Here is a 21,800-nt window from a genome sequence, read left to right as displayed (position 1 = left end):
ATGACACTCCACACACAGAACCCACCGAGGCGCGTGGAGGTGACTCAGTTTACAGCAGGCGCAATACAATACTTCATTTCTGCAAGAAGAACACAATTATACAACCTAATATGGAAAATGCAAACACACTTTTGGAACTTAAGATGAACTAAAACATATTGATAGAAATAAATGTATAATTGAAATGGATTCCCTATTGGTTTTTACATACATTGTAAAGAAATCCATCTGTGTTTTGCCAGTAAAGTTAAGGACATGTAGACATCTATCATAGAAGCACCCATTCAAAGTCGGGTTTGAATTGCTGCAGGAGACACAGCCGAGCTGAAGGGAGCTCTCAGCACAGGAGCAATGATATTCAGCGATTACCGCTTTCCTAACCCGCGTCAGTCACTGAAGAGGCAGGTAGAGGGCAGGGGAGAAACCATCATGAACCCACAGTTTCCATCCAACACGACGGCAGAGGTGAGGCATCCGGTGAAGTTTAAAAGCGTTCAAAGATGGCTGCCATGCACGTGTGCAATGGGTCGTCCTGCTTTTGTGTTTACTCCGGAAACCGGCCACAGTGTTGCAGCTGCTTTCACCGCGGTGTCGCCCCTGTGCTTTATGAGTTACTAGTATTTGGAGTCCAGCGACATGAAGATTCGGCGGCAGAAACACGCCAAGAAGACTTTGTCCTTCTACAAACATAACTTTGGGCTGAGGGAGCCTTTCCAGGTGTTACTGGACGGGACCTTCTGCCAGGCAGCGCTGCGTGGCCAGATCCAGATCAAAGAACAGCTCCCCAAATATCTAATGGGCGAGGTTACTCTCTGTACCACCAGGTGAGTGGCTGCACTGCCGAGAGGAAAGTGGGTTATAACTGGTTGAAGGGTATGCAAGCGTGAATCGGTGGCCCTCGCTGACATAGGAGTTTAATAACGCATAGCTTGCGAGACGTTATAAACATTACGCATTTAAACCACGATGCCCACGTGATAAGTGTCTGAGCGATGATCACAAGTGAAAAATGAAATATACGTTCTGAAAATCCTTTGCATATTTGCATGGACGTACGACAGTGACTTACAATGTTTGTAAACATTGCTATGCGGGCTGTTGAGTCGGCGATGTCTTCTGACTGTATGCAAACGCTTCTAAAGTTTTTAGCGGTGTCACAGTAGACTACGTTTGCAAGTCGCAAAACAAAAACGTGTATGGAATGATAAGGTGAAGCAGCACATGGCATAAAAAGATTGATATCTGTCATGTCAAGCTAGTTTGCTACCCTTCTCTCCGAGAGGGAGAGAGAACGCCGCTGGTGAAAGGATGCCTAACCCTGGCCCCCCACATACACAACCAGCGTATTATCTCAAACCTGCTGATGATGGTGTTAGCATTAGCAACATTTGTGTGCTGAGCTCAAGATCAAATGACACTCCCGCTGAATTTCATTAGGACACGGCCAGGTCCCCACGAAAGACGTTCACAAACTGGGGGGCGGGGGGGGGGGGGGGGGTAACCCTTCACCTCCAGGATGTTGGGTCACAAACAGAGGGCACAGCATGGCCGGGAGGTGGCCACACGGTAGCTGTAGCTGTCGCTGTAACCCATGCAGGGGTGTACAACTATGACAATTTATTGAGACCAGGAACCTGGAACCAGACCGTGTTGTTGTGATGACGTTATTACATGCTTATGTTCCGTTGTGATGTAATATTTCTCTCAATTCTTATTGGCACTGCGTTTCACACCACATATCACGACATTCCATAGTTGAGAGTTGCTCAACAGTTTTTTGATCATTTTCGATTGACATTCTACTGGACCAGATGTGTCTGGGCATTATCTGAATAAAACTTATTTAAACCCGCATTTGGAGTGCATATCTTATTTTCTAAACTGGCAACAAGCAGAAATGGCCCCAGACGCTACATCTTTTGGAAACGCTGTGTTTTGAGGAATTTTAGCACAGCTGATTTCATTTTGCAACTTGGAAATATAGGCAAAGCTTTTCATAATTTTACAAGCATCTAAGAAGTCACTCGAAATGTGCGGTGAACATTCAGCTTACATAAGTATTTTCAATATGTGCTACATTTGATGAATCTTACTAATCCACAGCCATTTCTACCTTCCAAGGGTGAACCATCCTTAGCCCTGAAGGAATGGAAGGAGTATTTTTGTAATTATATGGACACATTTGATGATGAGGACTTAACTTCTAAAAAGAAAAAAAAAGTTTTGTTGTATGGTTTGGGTCCAGGAGGTCTCAATACTTATAACCAAATTTGGAAGGAGAGGGGTGATGTATTCACTCATGCACTAGAAGATCTTGATGCACATTATTCTCCCATGTTTTGTGTGTGAGTGGGCGGATACAAATTCTTTCAACGTAAACAGGGTAAAAGTGAAACTGTGGAAGATTATGTGTCAGCATTGAGGGCGTTAGCATTAACTTGCAGATTTGGTACCCTTGAGGAAGAATTTATTTATGATCAAATAATAATGCATGGCAGTAATCCCAATATTCAGGATAAGTTATGGGTTAATGGGTGTTGCTTTATTAAAGAAAGCTGAATTAACTGGACAATGCGCCTGGCTATTCTTGAGGAGGGCTAGGATGTGAAATTTGTCAATAAGGTCAGTTCTGTTAAGAGTAAGAAGACGGAAACGAAATACAACGGAAAATCCAATGATGTGCAAGGGAAATACACTATTTCAGATGGCAAAAAGAATTCCATCAGGAATGAGTCTGAATCCCATAACTCTAGGAGATGCTATCGATGTGGTTCTGCGGAGTATATGGCATACTTTAAAAGTGTCCAGCCAAGTCTCAGAAGTGTTCGTCTTGTGGCTTAATTGGTCACTAAGCAAAAACAAGCATTTGCAATGCAATAGGTCTCGCATTTATAAGAGTTTGAGCTATTGGCATTGTAAAATTACAATGCCTTTTTATTTATGTTTTGGTTTTAAAACAAATAAAAGGCATTGTCATTTACAATGTCAGTAGCATAAACTCGCATAAAAGCAGTGTGTGGCGTGCAGCAGTGTGCGGCGTGCAGCAGTGAGGCGTGCAGCAGTGTGTGGCGTGCAGCAGTGTGCGGCGTGCAGCAGTGTTTCGTGTAGCAGTGTGAGGCATGCAGCACTGTGTGGCGTGCAGAGGCGTGCAGCAGTGTGCGGCGTGCAGCAGTGTGTGGCGTGCAGCAGTGTTTCGTGTAGCATTGTGCGGCGTGCAGCGGTGTGCGGCGTGCAGCAGTGTGTGGCGTGCAGCAGTGTGTGGCGTGCAGCGGCATGCAGCAGTGTGAGGCGTGCAGCAGTGTGAGGCGTGCAGCAGTGTGAGGCGTGCAGCAGTGTTTCGTGTAGCAGTGTGAGGCATGCAGCACTGTGGCGTGCAGCGGCATGCAGCAGTGTGTGGCATGCAGCAGTGTGTGGCATGCAGCAGTGTGTGGCGTGCAGCGGCATGCAGCAGTGTGAGGCGTGCAGCAGTGTGAGGCGTGCAGCAGTGTGAGGCGTGCAGCAGTGTGAGGCGTGCAGCAGTGTGTGGCATGCAGCAGTGTGTGGCGTGCAGCGGCGTGCAGCAGTGTGCGGCGTGCAGCAGTGTGCGGCGTGCAGCAGTGTGTGGCGTGCAGCAGTGTGTGGCGTGCAGCAGTGTGTGGCATGCAGCAGTGTAATGCAGCAGCGTGCAGCAGTGTGCGGCGTGCAGCAGTGTTTCGTGTAGCAGTGTGAGGCATGCAGCACTGTGGCGTGCAGCGGCGTGCGGCATGCAGCAATGTGCTGCATGCAGCAGTGTGCTGCGTGCAGCAGTGAGTAATGCAGCAGTGTGCAGCAGTGTGTGGCGTGCAGCAGTGTGTGGCGTGCAGTAGTGTTTCGTGCAGCAGTGTGTGGCGTGCAGCAGTGTGTGGCATGCAGCAGTGTTTCGTGCAGCAGGGTGTGGCGTGCAGCAGGGTGTGGCGTGCAGCAGAGTGTGGCGTGCAGCAGGGTGTGGCGTGCAGCAGGGTGTGGCGTGCAGCGGCATGCAACAGTGTGGCGTGCAGCAGTGTGTGGCGTGCAGCAGTGTGCGGCGTGCAGCAGTGTTTCGTGTAGCAGTGTGAGGCATGCAGCACTGTGGCATGCAGCGGCGTGCAGCAGTGTGCGGTGTGCGGCATGCAGCAGTGTGCTGCGTGCAGCAGTGTTGTGTAGCATGCAGCAGTGTGCGGCGTGCAGCAGTGTGCGGCGTGCAGCAGTGTGAGGCGTGCAGCACTGTGTGGCGTGCAGCGGCGTGCAGCAGTGTGTGGCATGCAGCAGTGTGGCGTGCCGCAGTGTGTGGCGTGCCACAGTGTGTGGCGTGCAGCAGTGTGCGGCGTGCAGCAGTGTGGCGTGCAGCATGTTTCATGTAGCAGTGTGAGGCATGCAGCACTGTGGCGTGTAGCGGCGTGAAGCAGTGTGCGGCGTGCAGCAGTATTGTGCAGCGTGCAGCAGTGTTGTGCAGAATGCAGCAGTGAGTAATGCAGCAGTGTGCGGAGTGCAGCAGTGTGCAGCAGTGTGCGCAGCAGTGTGCAGCAGTGTGCGCAGCAGTGTGCGGCGTGCAGCAGTGTTTCGTGTAGCAGTGTGCGGCGTGCAGCAGTGTGCGGCGTGCAGCAGTGTGTGCGGCGTGCAGCAGTGTGTGCGGCGTGCAGCAGTGTGTGCGGCGTGCAGCAGTGTGTGCGGCGTGCAGCAGTGTGTGCCGTGCAGCAGTGTGTGCCGTGCAGCATTGTGTGGCGTGTAGCATTGTGTGGCGTGCAGCAATGTGTGGCGTGCAGCAGTGTGCGGCGTGCAGCAGTGTGTAGCAGTGTGTGGCCTGGTTTGTAAACAACAAGAAAAGCGGACATCAAAGGAAGGGTGGGAGGGAACGAGCATATGGGGTGTGAGTTATAACGAAAGTTCTGGCGAAAGCAGTCTGCTGCTTTCAAGTCAGATGCCAGCTTCGCGCTTGAATGCCTCATATGCACTGGCCATAAACCGCATTCCTAAGGTCTTGTGCCCCTTACTAAATCTCTCTGAATGCGTGGGGTGGCGCACGCGCAGGAAGTAGCTGGTGGCAAATGGAATGCGCGTGGTTGTGCGTGTAACCGCCACCCGATCCGCCTGGGAAGCCTTTGGGAGCATTTTCGTAAGCCCCTACATAAGTCTCGCTGAGCGATCGCTTACGCGATAGCCAGGCGATAGCCAGGCGAGACCTAATGAGTAGGAGAAAATTCGGTTCATATAACAACAAGCATTTACAATGCAATGGTCTCGGCATTGTTAAAGTTAAAGCTATTGGCATTGCTCATGACATTGTTTTTGTTTTTAAAACATCTCTCTCTCTCTCTCTCACAAAAATAAGACTTATTTTTGTGAGAGAGAGAGAGATGTTTTAAAAACAAAAATAATGTCATGAGCAATGCCAATAGCTCTAACTTTAACAATGCCGAGACCATTGCATTGTAAATGCTTGTTCTGTTAATTTGTTGTGGGATGTTTGACTCGTTTCATCTGCAAGAGCCCATCAGAGGTGGTGAAGAAAAGGGGCAGGGACTGGAGCAGTTGGTGGCACTGGCTGAGGGGGTACAAATTATTGAGAAATTACAGACCACATTTTTTAGGCACGTCACCTCAGTAATCCCATGTCATATGTGGCACTTTAAACTTGCCCGCCCATTTATGCCCACAGCACTTTGCATTCTGGGACTCGTAGGTTTGCCCTTCCCTTTTGTCAGTTTTATATAGCTTGAATAAGCATTGGAGTGCTTTACGCGAGCACCAGATCACATTATGCGAGGTCTGTTTCATTTTTTTTCATTTTATTTTACTTTTTTTTTTTTAAGCGAAACCAGGGACACTGTTCAGAAATATATATACCAGATTTTTAAAACTGTGGAGCCAGGCTTCGGTCACGGTATCAGCAAATGGAGTTTCCTGAGGGAAACGGGGGTGGAATTTCCGTAGTTTCGGGAGATGCCCCAGATAAGGTCTTTTTTCAAAGTTTTGTGTCTACCATTGTAACTTCGAGTCAGGACTGACATATGCATCCCAGGAGGCAAAGCGAAGTCGCTTAAAAAGGACAACGAGTTCAAGGTGTGACGTCATTGCAGCTCCAGAGCGGCCCTTGGCGAGGGTTTGGCGTCACGGCCAGGGCTGTCGCCTTTGGAACTGCGGTCGCAGGTTCTAGTCTATCTTAGCGTCCTGATCTGAGCAAATCATTTAATCCCCATGCCTGATATATGAATATGTCTATGTGTAAGGTAACAAAAAGTCACCTAAAGCGCTCCAATACATTCGGGTCGAGTTCGCACTATATACAATTGCAAATAAAGCAAGGAGCTAGAGACACACATATACGTTTGGTGAAACTGGGAGACCCAGGAGGAAGCTAAAGAGCAGGGACAGCGGGAGCAACAGCAACTTCCTGAAGCTTTATGTGCAGCGCTACGAGACTGCCAACATAGCAATCTGTGTGCTATACTAGAACAAAGTGTGACTCGACCTTCCAGTCACCCCCCCTCCTCCATGAGCTGTAAGAGGACACCAGCGGGGACGCCCAGCTTTGAGTTTAGGAAGTTTCGGGCTCGTAAATGGTGGTTTCGTTCGCCGGGGTTTGCATCACAATGTAAATTGGGGGTGGGTGAGGTAAGGAGGGGCCTGGGGAGATGCAGAGGCGTGTGAAAGTCCCAGGAGATTCCACGGACTCCCCACCCCCTACTGGGGGTAATCAAGCAGGAGAGCTCTTCCAATTAAACATACTGCAAAATCAGAGTGCTGTCATCACAGAGGGCACACACAGTGCCCAGTGTGTATGGGGACCCTCAGTATGAGAGTGGTGAGCCTGGTAGGTTCTTCTGTCTGTACTCTGCAGTCCCTCAGTATGAGTAACGCCTGTGCAGCTCGTCCTATTCATTGTTTGCACGTGGCCGCCTCAGTTACAGCCGTGGCCCACCGGCCTGTGCCAAGGGTGGCCAGCCGCCTCAATCTTGGTAACTAAAGACACTGTCCCCGGACCTGATCGTGTCATCTATACATCTGTGATTTCAGGTTTGTTAGCCTAGTTCAATGGATGCAACACATGACTACAACACCCAGAATGCACTAGGCTATCACACACAAATCCAGGACTCGACACAGATGATGTGGCCTTACTATGACATGAAATGAAAAGGAACTTCCGTGCACTTTACTCTCGCTCTGGATGGAAGAAAGGAGCAAACCAGCTAATCTGTTAAGTGTTCGATATCTGCGGTTTAACATCAACAACAGCATAAACACGTGGGCATGGCCGCAATCTTGTTTAAGCCAGCATACAGACCCAGAGATAAAATGCGGACAGTGAGCGCAAGGTTAAGCGATGAACAAAGGGAAGGTACGGCTGGCTCCCTGATAAAATATCACCCTGGTAGAAAGGGATGCGAATTACCTCCATCGGCTTCTTTAAAAGACCCAAACCAAAGGCAAAAACATCTAACTATTCATCTCATACAAGAGGAGGGACGGAAAGAATGCATTTTAACTAAGTGCTGCTGAGAGATGGAGCGATTTTCTCCTGGACTTCAGTCACTTACCTAACAATGGGTATTCTGTTCTTTGGGCCAGTCGAAAAGTTAAGTTGAAGGTTAAAAAAAAGGCGTGGTTACAAAAACTTCCGACAAACCACTCCAATGGGACGAAATGTTGCCAAACTGCAAGTACAAGCATGTACATCTTAACAAGCCGAGGGCACCGGAAGACACCACCGCCTTTCTCCGAGGCGAAGCAGAAATGCCTCGGAGAAAGGCAGCGGCGTTTCCGGATTCGGGGGCGTGTTTTGCTTTTCTCTCCTCTTGCCATTGGCTGGAGGAGATAATTAGAAAAGTTGAAAAAAACACGCCCCCGAATCCGAAAAGGACGGGGCCTGTTCGGAGTGACGGACCTCTTCTCCAATGGCTGGCCAGCATTCAAGAGGCCAGCCAATGGAGAACAGGGGAGAAGAGGGGCGGGTTCAAGCCCCTCTTCTCCAAGTCATTATGTCTCGCGAGCGAGACTGCGCAAGCGCAGCCTTCGCTAGCCGAGACCTAAAAAGGTACATTGTGTACAGGAAGGATATGAAAGTAACTCTGATGGTTGTGATAATCCCAATGTCAATTATGTGTTCTGCATTGATTATGACATTCTTGATGTTGATCAGGCTAGAGTTCGGAAACCAATTTGTGAGGTTGTTATGGGTGGTGTAAAATTAAATGTAGCTGACTCCAGTTTATCTTTTATGATCACCTGTGAAGATATTTAGAAGGGTCATTTTGTGGAAAATTTAGGTGCTCATTTAGAAAAAGCGGAGATCATTACAAAAAGTTACACAGGTGATAGAATTGATTTTGTTGGTAGCAACAATCTTGTTTTCCAATACAAAAACAAATCAGCCAACTGTAGATTGTTTGTAGCTAAAAAAGGACCATCAGTATTAGGGTGGAGTGACCAGGGAAATTTAGGGATTATTCTCAATCCAAACAGTGCAGAACCTGTGTTATCCATTAATGATTTGGACATGAAGTTTTCTTCTTTAGTTAAAAATTTCCCCAAAGTATTTTCTGGCAAGGTAGGTCTACTTAACGGTTTTGACCATCGCATTGAATTGAAGTCAACAGCCATTCCGTGCATTCACAAGGTTAGATCTTTACCCATGACAGTACGTGATGAGGTGCATAAGTCATTACAAAGCCTTATTTCTTCTGGCATTATTGAACCAGTAGAATCTACAGACTGGGTTTCTCCTTTGGTGGTTAAACATCCAAATGGGAAAGTCAAGCTTAGCATTGACCTCAGAGAAGTAAACAAAAACATGATGATGGACCAATTTCCTCTTGCCCGCATCAACAAGATGTCTTCTGCAACTAAAGGGATATGTTGGTTCTCTACAATAGACTTAAAATCTACGTACCATCCGATTACCTTTACATGTCAACAGCAAAAAAGACACTACTTTTATAACACCGTTTGGATGCTTCCAGTTTACCAGGGTACCTTTTGGATTAGCATCCGCCGCTGCACTGTTTCGAAGAGTCATGACCAATATCTTTGAGGGCATAAGTGATGTGATGTTTTTCCAGGATGATATCCTGATAATGGGCAGTGATAAAGCTGAGCACGATCTTCGTTTGAAGCAAGTGCTGGAAGTTTTGAAAGTGAAAGGGCTAACTGTTGAACACAGCAAATGCAAATTTTCATTAAATGAAATTGTGTACTTAGGCCACAAGATTAGCAAATAAGGTATCAAACTCAGACAAGGTTTTATTGATGCTATAGTGAATGCACCTAGTCCCGATCGGAAAGAAGTCAGAGCATTTTTGGGTCTGACGGAATACTATTCTAAATTTGTAATGAATTTCTCTGAAAAAATCTACCACACACGTCAACTTTTGAAGGGTAAAGCTAAATTTGTTTGGTCCATTGAATGCCAAGAAACCTCTGATAAGATTTTTTTTAAAAAGAAATGTCAAATGCACCTTTTCTCAAAGAATTTGACCCAAAATGTCAAAATATTGTAACCAGGGATGCAAGTGATAAAGGTCTGGGTGCTGTTCTTTCACAAAGAGATAATGAACATAATGAATGGGTTGTGGCTTTTGCTTCACGTTCTCTCACCACCGATGAAGAGAAATACTCTGTGATAGAGCGTGAAACAGTAGCATGCACATGGACCCGTGGACATTTTCGATTGGGTGTTTGGGGTTTTCATGTTATACTTTGCACTGACCATAAGCCTCTCACAAACATTTTTAACCTCTGGGTTACAAAATGTCTCCCCAAGACTATGCAAAATGTTAGTGAAATTAATTGATTTTACTTATGACATGGTGTATAGGCCTGGGATTCAGAATCGTGTGGCTGATTTTTTTTTTTAAAGCAGATTACCCTTACCTGAAGGAGATATAGCTTTACAGGATGAGGATGAAACTGTCGCTTCACTATTTGATGTTCGCCAAGAGGAAATCACTTGTTCAGAAAGGATTGATTTCATGGCTAAAGAGGGTATTCGCAATCGTATTACATAATTTGTGTCTTTAGGATGGCCTAACAAGAACAAATTGTGTATGGATGAAAGAGTGTCTTGGGAAGTAAGGAATGAGTTAAGTGTAGTAGAAAGTTTCTGTGCAGATCTGGGAAGGTAACAGCACCAGCTGTTTTAAGGAGAAGGTTGTTTGAAGCTATGTCATGAGGGTCACCTGGGAATATCCAAAACTAAGCAGAGAGTGAAGTATAATTACTGGTGGCTTGGCATAGATAAACAATTGGAGCAAACGGTAAGAAAATGCATTAAGTGCAATGATTCTGACAAAAGTCTTAAAACTTTCAACCCACCATTACATCCCATTGAAAGTCCAAGTATGTCTTGGGAGAGACTTTGTGTAGACAGTGTCTGTCGTGTTGAAGGTACAGATGGTGCTTGTAAGTACATCTTGATTCTGGTGCACCATTTTTCTAAATGTCCTGAAATTGAAATTGTTGACAGTGCTGATAGTTCTGAAGTCATAGGCTTTTTGGATAAAATCTTCATGAGAGAAGGATTACCAAAATGTATCATTACAGACAACGTTACACAATTTACATCTTTGATGTTTCAAGATTTCTTAAAGCGTAATTGTATTAAACATAACCCAACATCTGTTTATCATCCCAAAGGAAATGGTTTGGTTGAACGCTTAAACAGGGTACTCAAAGGTAGCATTCAACTGTCTAGATGTGGTAATATGAGATGGGAAAGTGAGCTATGCAAATTGATTTGGGCTTACAGAATTACTCCAAGCTTAATTGCTGGGAACAGCCCTTCCATTATGATGAGAGAAAGGCAATCACTGAGCAAAGATTTGGGTTGGACGCCAGTTCTTAAACAGGTGTAGTGGTCTCCAGAGTGTGTGCGTAAGAAAATAAGTATGGCACAGGTAACTTATAAGGAATGGTACAATAGAAAACAGTTCAAAACAAAGACGGTTCAATTGCGGAGGTTGGGTGAAAGTTCTTTTGGAAAAGAAAACCAGAAAGAGAGAAAGCAGATTCTCTTGCCATTTACGCATTTGTGAAATTCATTGTAATTCGGTAAAACTCAGTGATGGAATGGTTTGGCACATGAGCAGACTTGCTTTATGTAATCCTAATGGAAATTTACTTGACAATGTTCGCATTAGGGTGACCAATGCGAACTCTGACTTGTGGTTAGATTTTGACACTGATAAAGTCAATGTTCCTAAGTCTAACAGTGATAGGTTGTCTGCTTCTGAGGGGAACACAGGTGCTTCAGATGGGGCAGAAGTTTCCTCTGAGACCACTCATTTCGATGCCAATAACCAGGGTGGTGACTCGTGTCCAACCAGCAGTTCTGGTGATCCAGATTACAGCCAGAAACAGATTAATAGCTGTGGTCGAACAATTGTCAGACCTAAGAAATTTGATGATTATGTAATTGATACATTATTACACACATGTTGCTTCCTTGTACACATTTATACTATGCGTGGTGTCTCCAGCTCTGCCACTCCTCCTCCTCTACCCCTCTACCTTGCATACCCCTCTTCTTCCTCTTCCCCTTATTAAATGCTCTTCATTTTTTTGTTTCTTTGTGGAAGAGAGGATGTGTTGTGATGACATTATTACTTGCTAATGTTCCTTTGTGATGTAATATTTCTCCCAATTCTTATTGGCACTGCGTGTCACACCACATATCGTGACATTCCATAGTTGATAGTTGCTTAACAGTTTCTTTATCATTTTCCGTTGACCTTCTACTGGACCTAGATGTGTCTGGGGCTTATCTGAATAAAACCTATATGGAGTACCTATCATCATTTTCTAAAGGTCGCCATACCAGCCAACATTTGAAATCTTAAGATGGCCATGAGAATGTTTTTGTGGAGCAGTCAGTTGATTTAGGTGTTGATTGTGACAAGAGCTCATTTATCATTGGTGTCAGGGCAGGCGCAAAGTGTGGGCAGCTGCTGAAGGCCTCGCACTCAGCCCACCAGCATGGGGCCCCACCCAAGTGCAACACACCCCAGGTCCTCTGGTACCTCTGCCGATCCAATTGAAAGAAAGGTATCTCGTAACAATTAAGCCCATGGGAGCCCTCTCCCTGGGCCTCGCAGAGATGGTGTGGGTAGGTCTAGGGCAGGGAGACAGTTACTCTTGTCCCAGTTGCAACGAAATACATTTTGCAGGTTTGTCCTGCAATTAGTCCTCCTGCCCGACTGCCTTTTCAGAAACACTGCGGGACACCCATTGTCCAGCACTTTAGCACCCCCACAATTTTAACTCTCAGCCCACAAGCAATTCTCACAGCATCAGCCCGATACAAGCTGTAAAAGAAGTGCTTGTAAGTGGCTGAGAGGAGGATCTGCAGCCCAGGAGAACTCTCCACAAAGCAGAGCGGTAAAGGTGTCACTTATGTAAATTAGAGGGGCCTCGCACCTTCCCCTTTGCCCAGGGGCCCCAAAAATCCTCGAACCGGCCCTGATTCGTGTTCTAGGGCTGCAGCCCTTTTAAACCCAAATTGAATGACTAAGTACTTCTTCCTTATATTGCTTGGCTCAAGTTGAGATAACAGGAGTGAGCATGTAGGTTTAGACACTCAACATAATAATACCTTTGAATGTGTATACTGATCTAGTCCATGCTAAACATTTGTAGTTCAGCCTTTAACTTCCAAAGTTGTAGTTTCAGTTAATGGTGGGGGAATGTTAATGGGTTTCAATGACTTGCCCACCCAAATTTAGCAAGCAAACAACGTCTTTTCTAGGGACACAGAGACCATGTCAACGTTTCCAGTGCCCAGGCTAAAGCACAGTCTACTGGAGGTCCATTAGCCAACAGTGTAATTAATGAGCGGTATTACCTTGTCAATTTCCCAAGGCACTATAGATGGCACAGAAGGTTTGTTGGAGCTTATCTCTCTAAAGACACTGGTCGGGGTCAAGGAAGTCTGGTGGTGGGGCACCTAATGGGATGCTGGTGCCCACAGAACATTTAAGGACCAAGGCAGAGACAGTGTGGATCCTTATATAGGGACCAGACGTTCAAATGACAAGTCCTGGACTATATAGGTTGCTGCCACAATTCCAGCAGTTCTGGAATCAAGTTCCATCTCTAGCTACTCCATCTCCCCTGGTCAAGAGGTGAATTTGGAATACTTAAGTCTTCTGAGTTATCTAGAGGTTAAACAGTTTTCCTGCTGCATGAAGTGTGCGGAGTTCAGTCACAAATAGATCTTTTCCTTCATTCCTTGCAGGCCAGGTCACAACAGTGGTTTCTTCAGACTTGGCATAGACTTCGTCCTAGGCAGCAAAAAAAAGATAGCATATAGCAAGATCATATCCATGGATAACAAGTCTTATTTTACCACACTGGTGTGAAACTCCTTCTTGGATGTCAAGCGAAAAATGGAACACTGATGGTCAAGGTACTTATAGCTAGACCAGTTGTATCAGATTATCTGCACCTTTAGAATTTTAGGGGCTCCTGCATCACAGAAAGGTAGAGGCACCACCTTGTAAATAAAGATGGATCCTTTGTAGATTATATGATGTAGATTTATTTAAGGAGATAGCACTTAGTTGCAGGTTTAAGGTAAGGCCCCACCAGGAGCAACATCCTTGCTGCTAAACCCACTCTCACCAACTGATTTTTACCAACCAGATATATATACCTCCACCGCATATCTACCATGACAAGTCACAACACATCTCCCTTTCTTTAAAGAAGCAATTGAGAATATAAATGAACAATCAACAAGTCCCGTAAATACTCTTTCTCATTAAACATCAAATAAAAATGACAAAAGATGGAAGGAATGATCAATCAGTCCTATGAATATTAGACTACTAAAACATCAACAGATACATTCAGTTCACCTCTACCACTCACCCAGTACACCCCTTAAGAAAGACACACAACATTGGGGCTTAACTCCTCTAGCCCCTACATCTTTGGGCGTAACACACATGCCCCTACATCCTTAGCCACTTAGGAAGGACACACATTAGCAGAAGCACAGGGAACTTCTCATACCCTCTTCTGCATCTCCTTAAACTCATAGCAGGACCAGGGACTTTTCGTCCAGTCTACTGCATCCACTTAAAAACGCATGGCAGGAACAGGGACTTGCACCCTCTACTACACACACTAATCCTTACATATATCCTCACAAACAGAAACACCCCCCCCCCTTCTGCATACACAACAGGACCAGGGGTAAATACTGAAAACACTAACTCAGTCATGACTTCACACCCTTTACTACATCCACAAACTGACTTGGGGTTTACCCCCTTCTACATTCAAACAGGATTAGGCGTAAGCAATCAAAACAACACAATAATAACCACTCCTGCTCCCAGCAACAGGAGCAGAAACAGCAACAGAACTGTAACATAACCTTTCGCAAAATTTGACCAGTATGACATGACACAATACACTTGATAATCATTCACCCCGGTGAGCGACTTCTCACCTGAACATCAATCCCACGACACTGATAGTAAAACCAACCGGAACAGTCCAATTTCTTCAGGAGAGAATCTGCTGTTGTTGCTCTGCGTCTTGTAAACGGCTCCAGGTTGCGCCGCTCTCACGCGTGTGCACACTTCTTCATAGAACCACAAAGTTCCACTATTGCCCCAAACACCTGGCTAGCAAACACTTCACAGCATGCCACTATTGCAATTGCTGGCCGTGTGCTAGACTTCAATTCAACCAGATGATGGAACTTGCCACAAGGAATAGGCCTGCTATGCGTCACACGCAGTTTGTAGCCACCACCCACAGTTCCAAATGCTTGTGCCGCCACTGCTCCCATTATGGCACTCCACATTCTATGACCACACACACAACCCCCGCATACCCCCACCAACTGGGAACTATAGAGAGGATGCGTAGCAACCATGACCAGTCACAGCACACTGTAGGATCAGTGCTCCCATGGGGTCATGACTCACTGTAGCTTTTCTTGGGCTGGTTTGATCTAGTCTAGGGTAAATTAAAATTGGCCTGAAAATAAGGTCCTACAGGTTCTTAGATCACATCGGGCAGAAGTAAAGGGCTGGTGTAGGAAAGTGTCTCTTTTTGTATCACCTCCCACCCGCTAAGTTTTGGACTGAGGCTGCTGTTTTTTTTTACTCTGAAGTGCACTGGGCTCTGCTGTGTAAGCCCCAGGGCATGTCCTCCTAGTATGTGCACAATTGTCTAATACCGGATTGGTATATTTAACTTGCCTATAAGTTCCTTGGATATGATACCAGAGGTGCTCAGTGTAGCGTCTTCACAGCCCGGGTACCCGCCAATGACTATGCCACACGCGGAGCTTAGTAATAAAATTCTTCATTCATGTGTGTGTAACTGTGAACTGCACAGTCTAAAACGAGCTTTCGTTGCGTTCCACTCTGACACCTATGGCGCAGGTCTATGGTGGTGTCTGTTCTGAGCCAAAGGAGTTCCTTCCTAAAACTCGCAAGCCACTACAACCAGGGCTAGTAATTTAAATGTAACTAGTGAACTACAGCACTTAATTGTGTCACCACCACAGCGTCCACGTGGAAGCATGACTCTGGGCCTGCCACTGCAGCCTAGTTTGACAGCTCCCTGACTGTCAACTCGACCTGGCAAGATAAACCCTCTTGCCAAGTCAAAACCTTCCCTTTTAATATTAATAAGTCATCCCTAGGGAAGGCCATGGTAGCCTACAAGGCAGGGTGCTAGATATTAAAAGGAAGGGCATGTTCGACATGCTCCGACGGTGAAAACTTGAAATTGCTCTTTTCACTGTAGTAAAGCTGGTTGGCCCCATTGGCTAACATGGAGTTACACTAGCCACCGTGCTCAGTACTAATTTACATGTGGGAACGCCAAAGATATTAGTTCAAGGTATCAAATTTAATTGTTGCATTGAACTGACTGAAGTATGATTTAAAGTAACTTTTTTGACAAAGGTGTCTTTAGAAAGTCATCACTTTGTTGCCCATAACTTGTAACCCTTTCTGATTGTCTGCACCTGTTGTTTCCTGAGACAACAGGCTGCCTCCTGCTAGGAAGTATGAATCGCTCCCAGGAACTGGGAACAAAGAGCACTGTTTATAGGAGGAGGTTTGACTGCCTCCATCAGGTCACTACCAGGCGATAGCCTCAGATGGCCCAGCTTTAAAGAGGCTACAGCTTCATTGAAACAAATGCTGATCACACCTTGGCCTGCCTGCTCCTTTGTGTAGGCAGCCAGGCTGGCATCTCCTCCAGATGGATAATCTCGTTGTAGAACCGTTTTCCCAAGAATAGTGGGTGATTATACTGGGTACATCCTCTTGGTGTGCCCAGAGCTCCAAACAAAATGGATAAGATATGAGCCATCTTGGATGCAGGCAGAGATGAGTACTATGTGTTGTAAAGTGCCCTTTTTGGATGGTCACCCTTCCCACTTTTTGCCGCTAAATGCTGTGGTAATTGATCTGAAAGTGTGCTGTGTGCTGCTAACCAGGCCCCAGCACCAGTGCTAGTTCCCTTAAACTGTTTGCCGGAGTCTTTTGCTGAAGAAAAATGCACTCATATTCGCGGTATTTGAAAATGATGTCGTCAAGAGAGCATGTTTTTGGTTTATAATCCTTTTATTTAGTGCAGGTGATTAGGTTCACAAACAGGAAGAAAAGCAAAAACAGACGACGCATGTTTCGCCCGTGGCACTCATTTGGCCATGGGCTTTCTCAAGGCTGTACATGATACATGGTGATGAGTCCAATGCCACGTCTCATAATTATGAGACAGAAGCGGGGGGGTTAAAACGTTTTTCGGCAAAGGCCCAAGTGCAATGGAATCGGAGATGTGTGAGGGGCAGAGATAAGGAGGAGGGAGAAAGAATAGAAGAATCAGAGTGAACACAAAAATAAGGACAGAAAAGAGACAGAAAAGGAAAATCAAAGAGATGAGGCAAAGCATGGAGTGTTTGAAGATGTGAACATGCAAAAGTTGGTGTGAATGGTGAGATGTGCAAGTAAGGGGAGGGGGTAAAAAGAGAGAGGGTGTAGCATACGCAGCAATGGTAGAGGAGAACAAACAGCAACTAGAAGAAAAAAAAATCCCAAAAACATTTCTCTAGAACAGTGAGTTCTAAGGTCCATTACTTTGCCAGTTATATTAATGTTCATCCTCAAATAGGTCTGCTTTTATGCTGCATAATGACGGGAAAATAACAAACTATGCCACCCTTTTGAGTGGCAACAGTGTAAAAGTTATGTTCTAAATCATAGCGCACATGTAGACTCTTAGGTAATATGAGGTTTGGCAATTGATCTCCATATCAGGTCTGTGGAGGAAGCAAGCAAGTAAGTATTTATACGAACACACACAGTGATTTTGTTCAAGATAAAACGTTGGCAAAAATAAATATGGGCTGTGACTTGTTACCAATAAACGTAAACATATGCGCAAACCGGTGCACTTACATCATCATAAGGTCAAACCTAGTCTCATAACGTGTGACGTAGGACAAGCTATAAGGTACAATGATGTACTCACCAATAATTTATGTCCATTTGTTACATAACTTAAAGGGTATGATGAAAAAGGGACCGGAATCGCAGAACGTAAGGACAGAATCAAAAAGGAGGGCAAGACACCATCTAAACAAGCATTTACAATGCAATAGGTCTCGCATTTACGCTGGATTGAGCTATTGGCATTGTAAATGACAATGCCTTTTATTTAGATTTTGTTTTTTTAAACATAAATAAAAGGTATTGTCATTTACAATGCCAAAAGCTTAAACTCGTGTAAATGCGAGACCTATTGCATTGCAAATGCTTGTTAGATTTTGCATTTGTCCTTTGTAAGTGAACCAGGTTGTTGGTTAAGGTTTTTAAGGCACAATGTTATTGGTCAGATAGTTGAGAGGCATTGGCCATTTAAAAAACTTTAATGTGAGCTGGGTTCCTCCTGGAATTTATCTTTTAGGTGAAGCAGCCGCAATCTACAAATCCTGATTGGTTGATTGATTGATGTTTAGTTACTCTCTCATTAAATGTATTGCAGCAGTTCTGAGAAGTGACAGTACTCTCCCTTTCAAATTAAAGCAGTGCATAGAATCGGATACCACCTCTGAAACACTGACCTAGGGAACATTGGAGGCTTTTTTTTACAGCTCAAACTCTCCCCTTCCCGAAGAGTGTTTCTTCAACTAGCACCAGCTAATCCACTCTGGGTATAGCTTGGCCTCTTGGGGAACGGACACTAGCTCCCCTCCTGTCCATTTCTTTTAGTGTTGGTAGTGCAGAGAGCCATCTCGTACCTTTCCTCCCCATGTGAAAGACAGCGAGTCTTCTAAGACCCTCAATGCTGCCTGGTGCAGGGTTCCACCTCTAATTCGCTTTGGGTTCGCTATCAAAATAATGAGGCAAGCGCTGGAAACTGGAAGACAAGAAAAAGGTTTATTTCTCATGAGGAGATCACATCAACTGCAGACACCGGGATGTCTGAGGAAGGTGTTCTCGTGATAACTACTTTGGCTCTTCCTTTTATACAGGTTTGACACAATGCACTTGTTTCATCAACATGGTTACACAAGCTTGGAGTCCCCGCCCGGGCAGGTTGTCACACAAGCCAACAGTATTTCTCTTCCCACCCAGGTCAAACAGACAATCTTATCTTGCAGCTGGACCTTGCTTCAGGGTCTAAAACATGTGAGACCGGCCAGATCTAAGAGTCTGTTCTGTTGATAAAAACAGGTCCCATTGTTGGTAAAAACAAGTCTTGCTGTTTGCAGTGCAATAAATCATGTTGCAAGAGTCTTTTTGGTGTTTGGAACCTGTTTGTGTAACTAGGTGTAGTGAGGGGTAGAGTGTCCAAAGGTTTGCCTGTAAACAGAGATGAGAGGAAAAACCAGTTTGTGGCAGCAAGTGGTGCTGAGGTTTGTTGCGGCAATAGAGTTTCTAGCCCCCAGCACACATACCAGGTCGGTCAGAGGGTCAGAGGGATGCTAGTAAGGGGAGGGTGAAACAAAGGTGGCCAACAGAGTACAAAATGGATGTGATAGATGAAAATGACTGTAGCTTATGTGCACATAGAAATTTCCACCTGACAAGATGGCGCAGGCAATGTTCACGATTGTCGTTTTGCTTTTAACACCCAATTCTGAAGTTGTATCGAACATATTCGGTTCCTTCCTTTGATTTTTTTACGGGTGGTTCTATAGATAATGGCGGGGTTTTCTAACCAACCCTGCCTAGCAGTCGTATTACACTCTGGCCGCTATCCATTGAACCCAGCTGGCAGGCTCGCCCTAACATTTACTGCCGCTGTCTACCTGTTTCAGGCCTGTTGCGTGGACTCACCAGCGGAGAGCACGGCGAGCCACTCGCCGGAACACCCGCAAGGGCCGCTGCCGGTCTGTAGATAAGTCTAGACGGAGGAAAGTTGTGACTGAAAGTTAGACGAGGAAGAGAAGTTCAGGGAGGGTGTGGGGCCTGCCCAGCTCTGCCACGAAAACCAGGTTTTGTATTATTCAAGGGAAACGAGATCTGTGTGTGGCAAGAATAGTGCAGGCGGCTTGTGTTACAGCCGGGTACACGCTGACTCAGCTGCCCGGGGGCAGGGAAGCTTTGCAAGTGCTCTTACTGAGGCTCAGCGTCGGCCCTCCTGCCGCCCCCAGACTCGCCGTTTCTGCCCCAGGCCATGCTTTCCGTTGGTACATTATTTGTGCATTTTACGGCGCCTGCCTCCAAGCAATCCGTCCTTTCTGCCGATTGGCCGAGCCAAGTGTTCCGCCTCACCCCCTGTTTGTATGAGGGATTGTCCGGTGGCGTATGTGGTGATATGCTACACGCCGCCCGCCATAGAAGCACACGTACCGCTTTCTGCTCTCGCCATTCCAAATCAAGTGATGGTCGTCTGCAGAGCTCTGCCAAGCCTTCTAAAACGTGGCTGGCACTGGCTTATACAAACAAGGGCAGCGACCCGCGAGTGGTATGTGCGGCGGCCGCCGCCATTGTGAAACTTAAAGTTCGCATGGCATGCTGAAATAAAAAAATTAAACTGAAAGCACGCCAAGCCGGCCGGCCGTACGCGTGCACATCTACTGTCCGCGCACATCTCCTGTCCGGAGGAAGGAGTGATTTAGGACAAGGAAGAGGTTGTGAGAGACAGGGGGAGCAGGATGTGAGCTCGTGAGTGGTGCGCGCACGCGCTTGGGAGAGCAGTCTTCACTTTTTAAGCACTGCACTCGTGCTTGTGGCGTGCCGCTGCTCGCTCCCGCAAGGTGGATGCCGCCACAAGCACGAGTGCAGTGCTTGAAAAGTGAAGACCGATGGCTAAAGGCCCTCCTAGAGCAGCGCATGCACGCTGCCTAAGCAAGACCTAAAAAGGGGGAACCCGAGGTCTTGCCGGTGTTAATATGTGAATATAGTATTCACGCCGTACAGGGGATTTTATTCAGAGTAAACTTAAGGCCAGATATCAAACAATTATATGGGTACAAAAATGGCTATCGGTGTAAAATCATCTAGGGTAATCCCGGCAATAGTACAAATATATGTTATTGGTGCATAGTGGGGGTTATGGTTAGGGCAAAAGAAAACCAAAAGTAGTTAAAAGGCCGTAATTGCAAAACCGCATGGTACTTATAACGTCAAAGGTATGTCCACTCTCGTCGCTGCGGTCCCGATACTGATGCTAAGGCGGGCGTCTCGTCCAACGTCGATAAAAGCCCGGGCGACGACACCACGTCATCACCGTGCCGGTACTGTCATGGACGACGGCATACAAGTAAAGAGATACTATCTCTTCAGCCAAGGTGAAAGCTATTGTTTAGAAATCGCTTTGAAAAAAGTTGAAAAAATTAGGGCGTACTTAATGGGTCAAAAAAAATAAAATTAGAAAGATGTAAAAAAGATATAAACAAAACAACCTCCGGGGAGTATGAAAGATAATATTAGTTAGAGGTCAGGCCCTCAAGACATTAGTGTCAGTCTCCAGGTGGATGGACCGAAAAAATTGAAATTTGAGTAATGTTAGAAGCACAGTAAATCAGCCATAGCCATGGTAGAGCAAGGTACAAAATAACTATTATAGAAAGCAATCATAATATACAAAAAAAGTATAAAATATATACGAAACATACAAAGTCAAGGGAATATGAAAGGTAATTATGGTCAGAGGTCAGGCTCTCATAGCATTAGGGTCTGTCTCCAGGTGGTCGAAAAAAAGATCAGGTTCAAGACATTGGAGATAAAGGGCATGACACTATTTCGAAGGGGGGAGGACCTAAGGTTTATAAGCCCAGAAAAAAAGGGGTTATAATGGCAAAATTCAGCATATTAAGACGCGTACACTAGCGTACGAGTTGATGAACACAGGTCATCATGTGAAAGTCATTACCAGGAAAGAGCAAGACGTAGCAGTCTTAAAAAAGGGTCTGACAGCATAAAGATATAATGATTAAGCCAATGTGTTGAAGGAAGGATCTAAGTGAAAGAAGGGAGTCAGGGAGTGGTAGGAGATGAACAGGTGTATCCTCCTGCGTGGGACAGCCAGGTGTTACATCAGCAAAAAAGGACAATCCTACTTGCTGTAGCCTGGGTTAAAAGGTGCATCATTGCGAGTGAAGAAATCCTCCTGAAAGAGAAAACTGAAAGGGGTTGGAGTAGGGGACAGGGGAGAGGGAAAGGAAGACAGAGAAAAGGAAAAGACGCCCTTTTCCCACGAACTCAAATATCCCTTGTGACCTGCAAAAAGGATACCAGAAAGTTAGTACATGAATCAAGGTAATGGTTGTCCTTCTTCAGAAACCTCCGAAAGCTTTGGAGGAGTTTTGTTTTTAAAGCCAATAGTGC

The 21,800-nt window shown here is 45.7% G+C and overlaps 1 protein-coding gene across 1 annotated transcript in view; it reads left to right on the top strand.

Annotated features, from left to right (window-relative positions):
- Window positions 1–513: 513 nt before the first annotated feature.
- Window positions 514–21,800, top strand: part of UTP23 (UTP23 small subunit processome component) — a 129,399-nt gene continuing 108,112 nt past the window's right edge. The window contains exon 1 of the mRNA XM_085605070.1: window positions 514–824. Within this exon, the coding sequence (XP_085461196.1) occupies window positions 637–824 (188 nt within the window). The 5' untranslated portion in view covers window positions 514–636. The remainder of the gene's footprint in view (window positions 825–21,800) is intronic.

Source organism: Triturus cristatus, chromosome 5_1, assembly GCF_964204655.1.
Source record: "Triturus cristatus chromosome 5_1, aTriCri1.1, whole genome shotgun sequence".
NCBI classification, from domain to species: Eukaryota; Metazoa; Chordata; class Amphibia; order Caudata; family Salamandridae; genus Triturus; species Triturus cristatus.
Note: the sequence above shows the minus strand (reverse complement) of the source record. Positions and strands in the feature narration are given on the sequence as shown.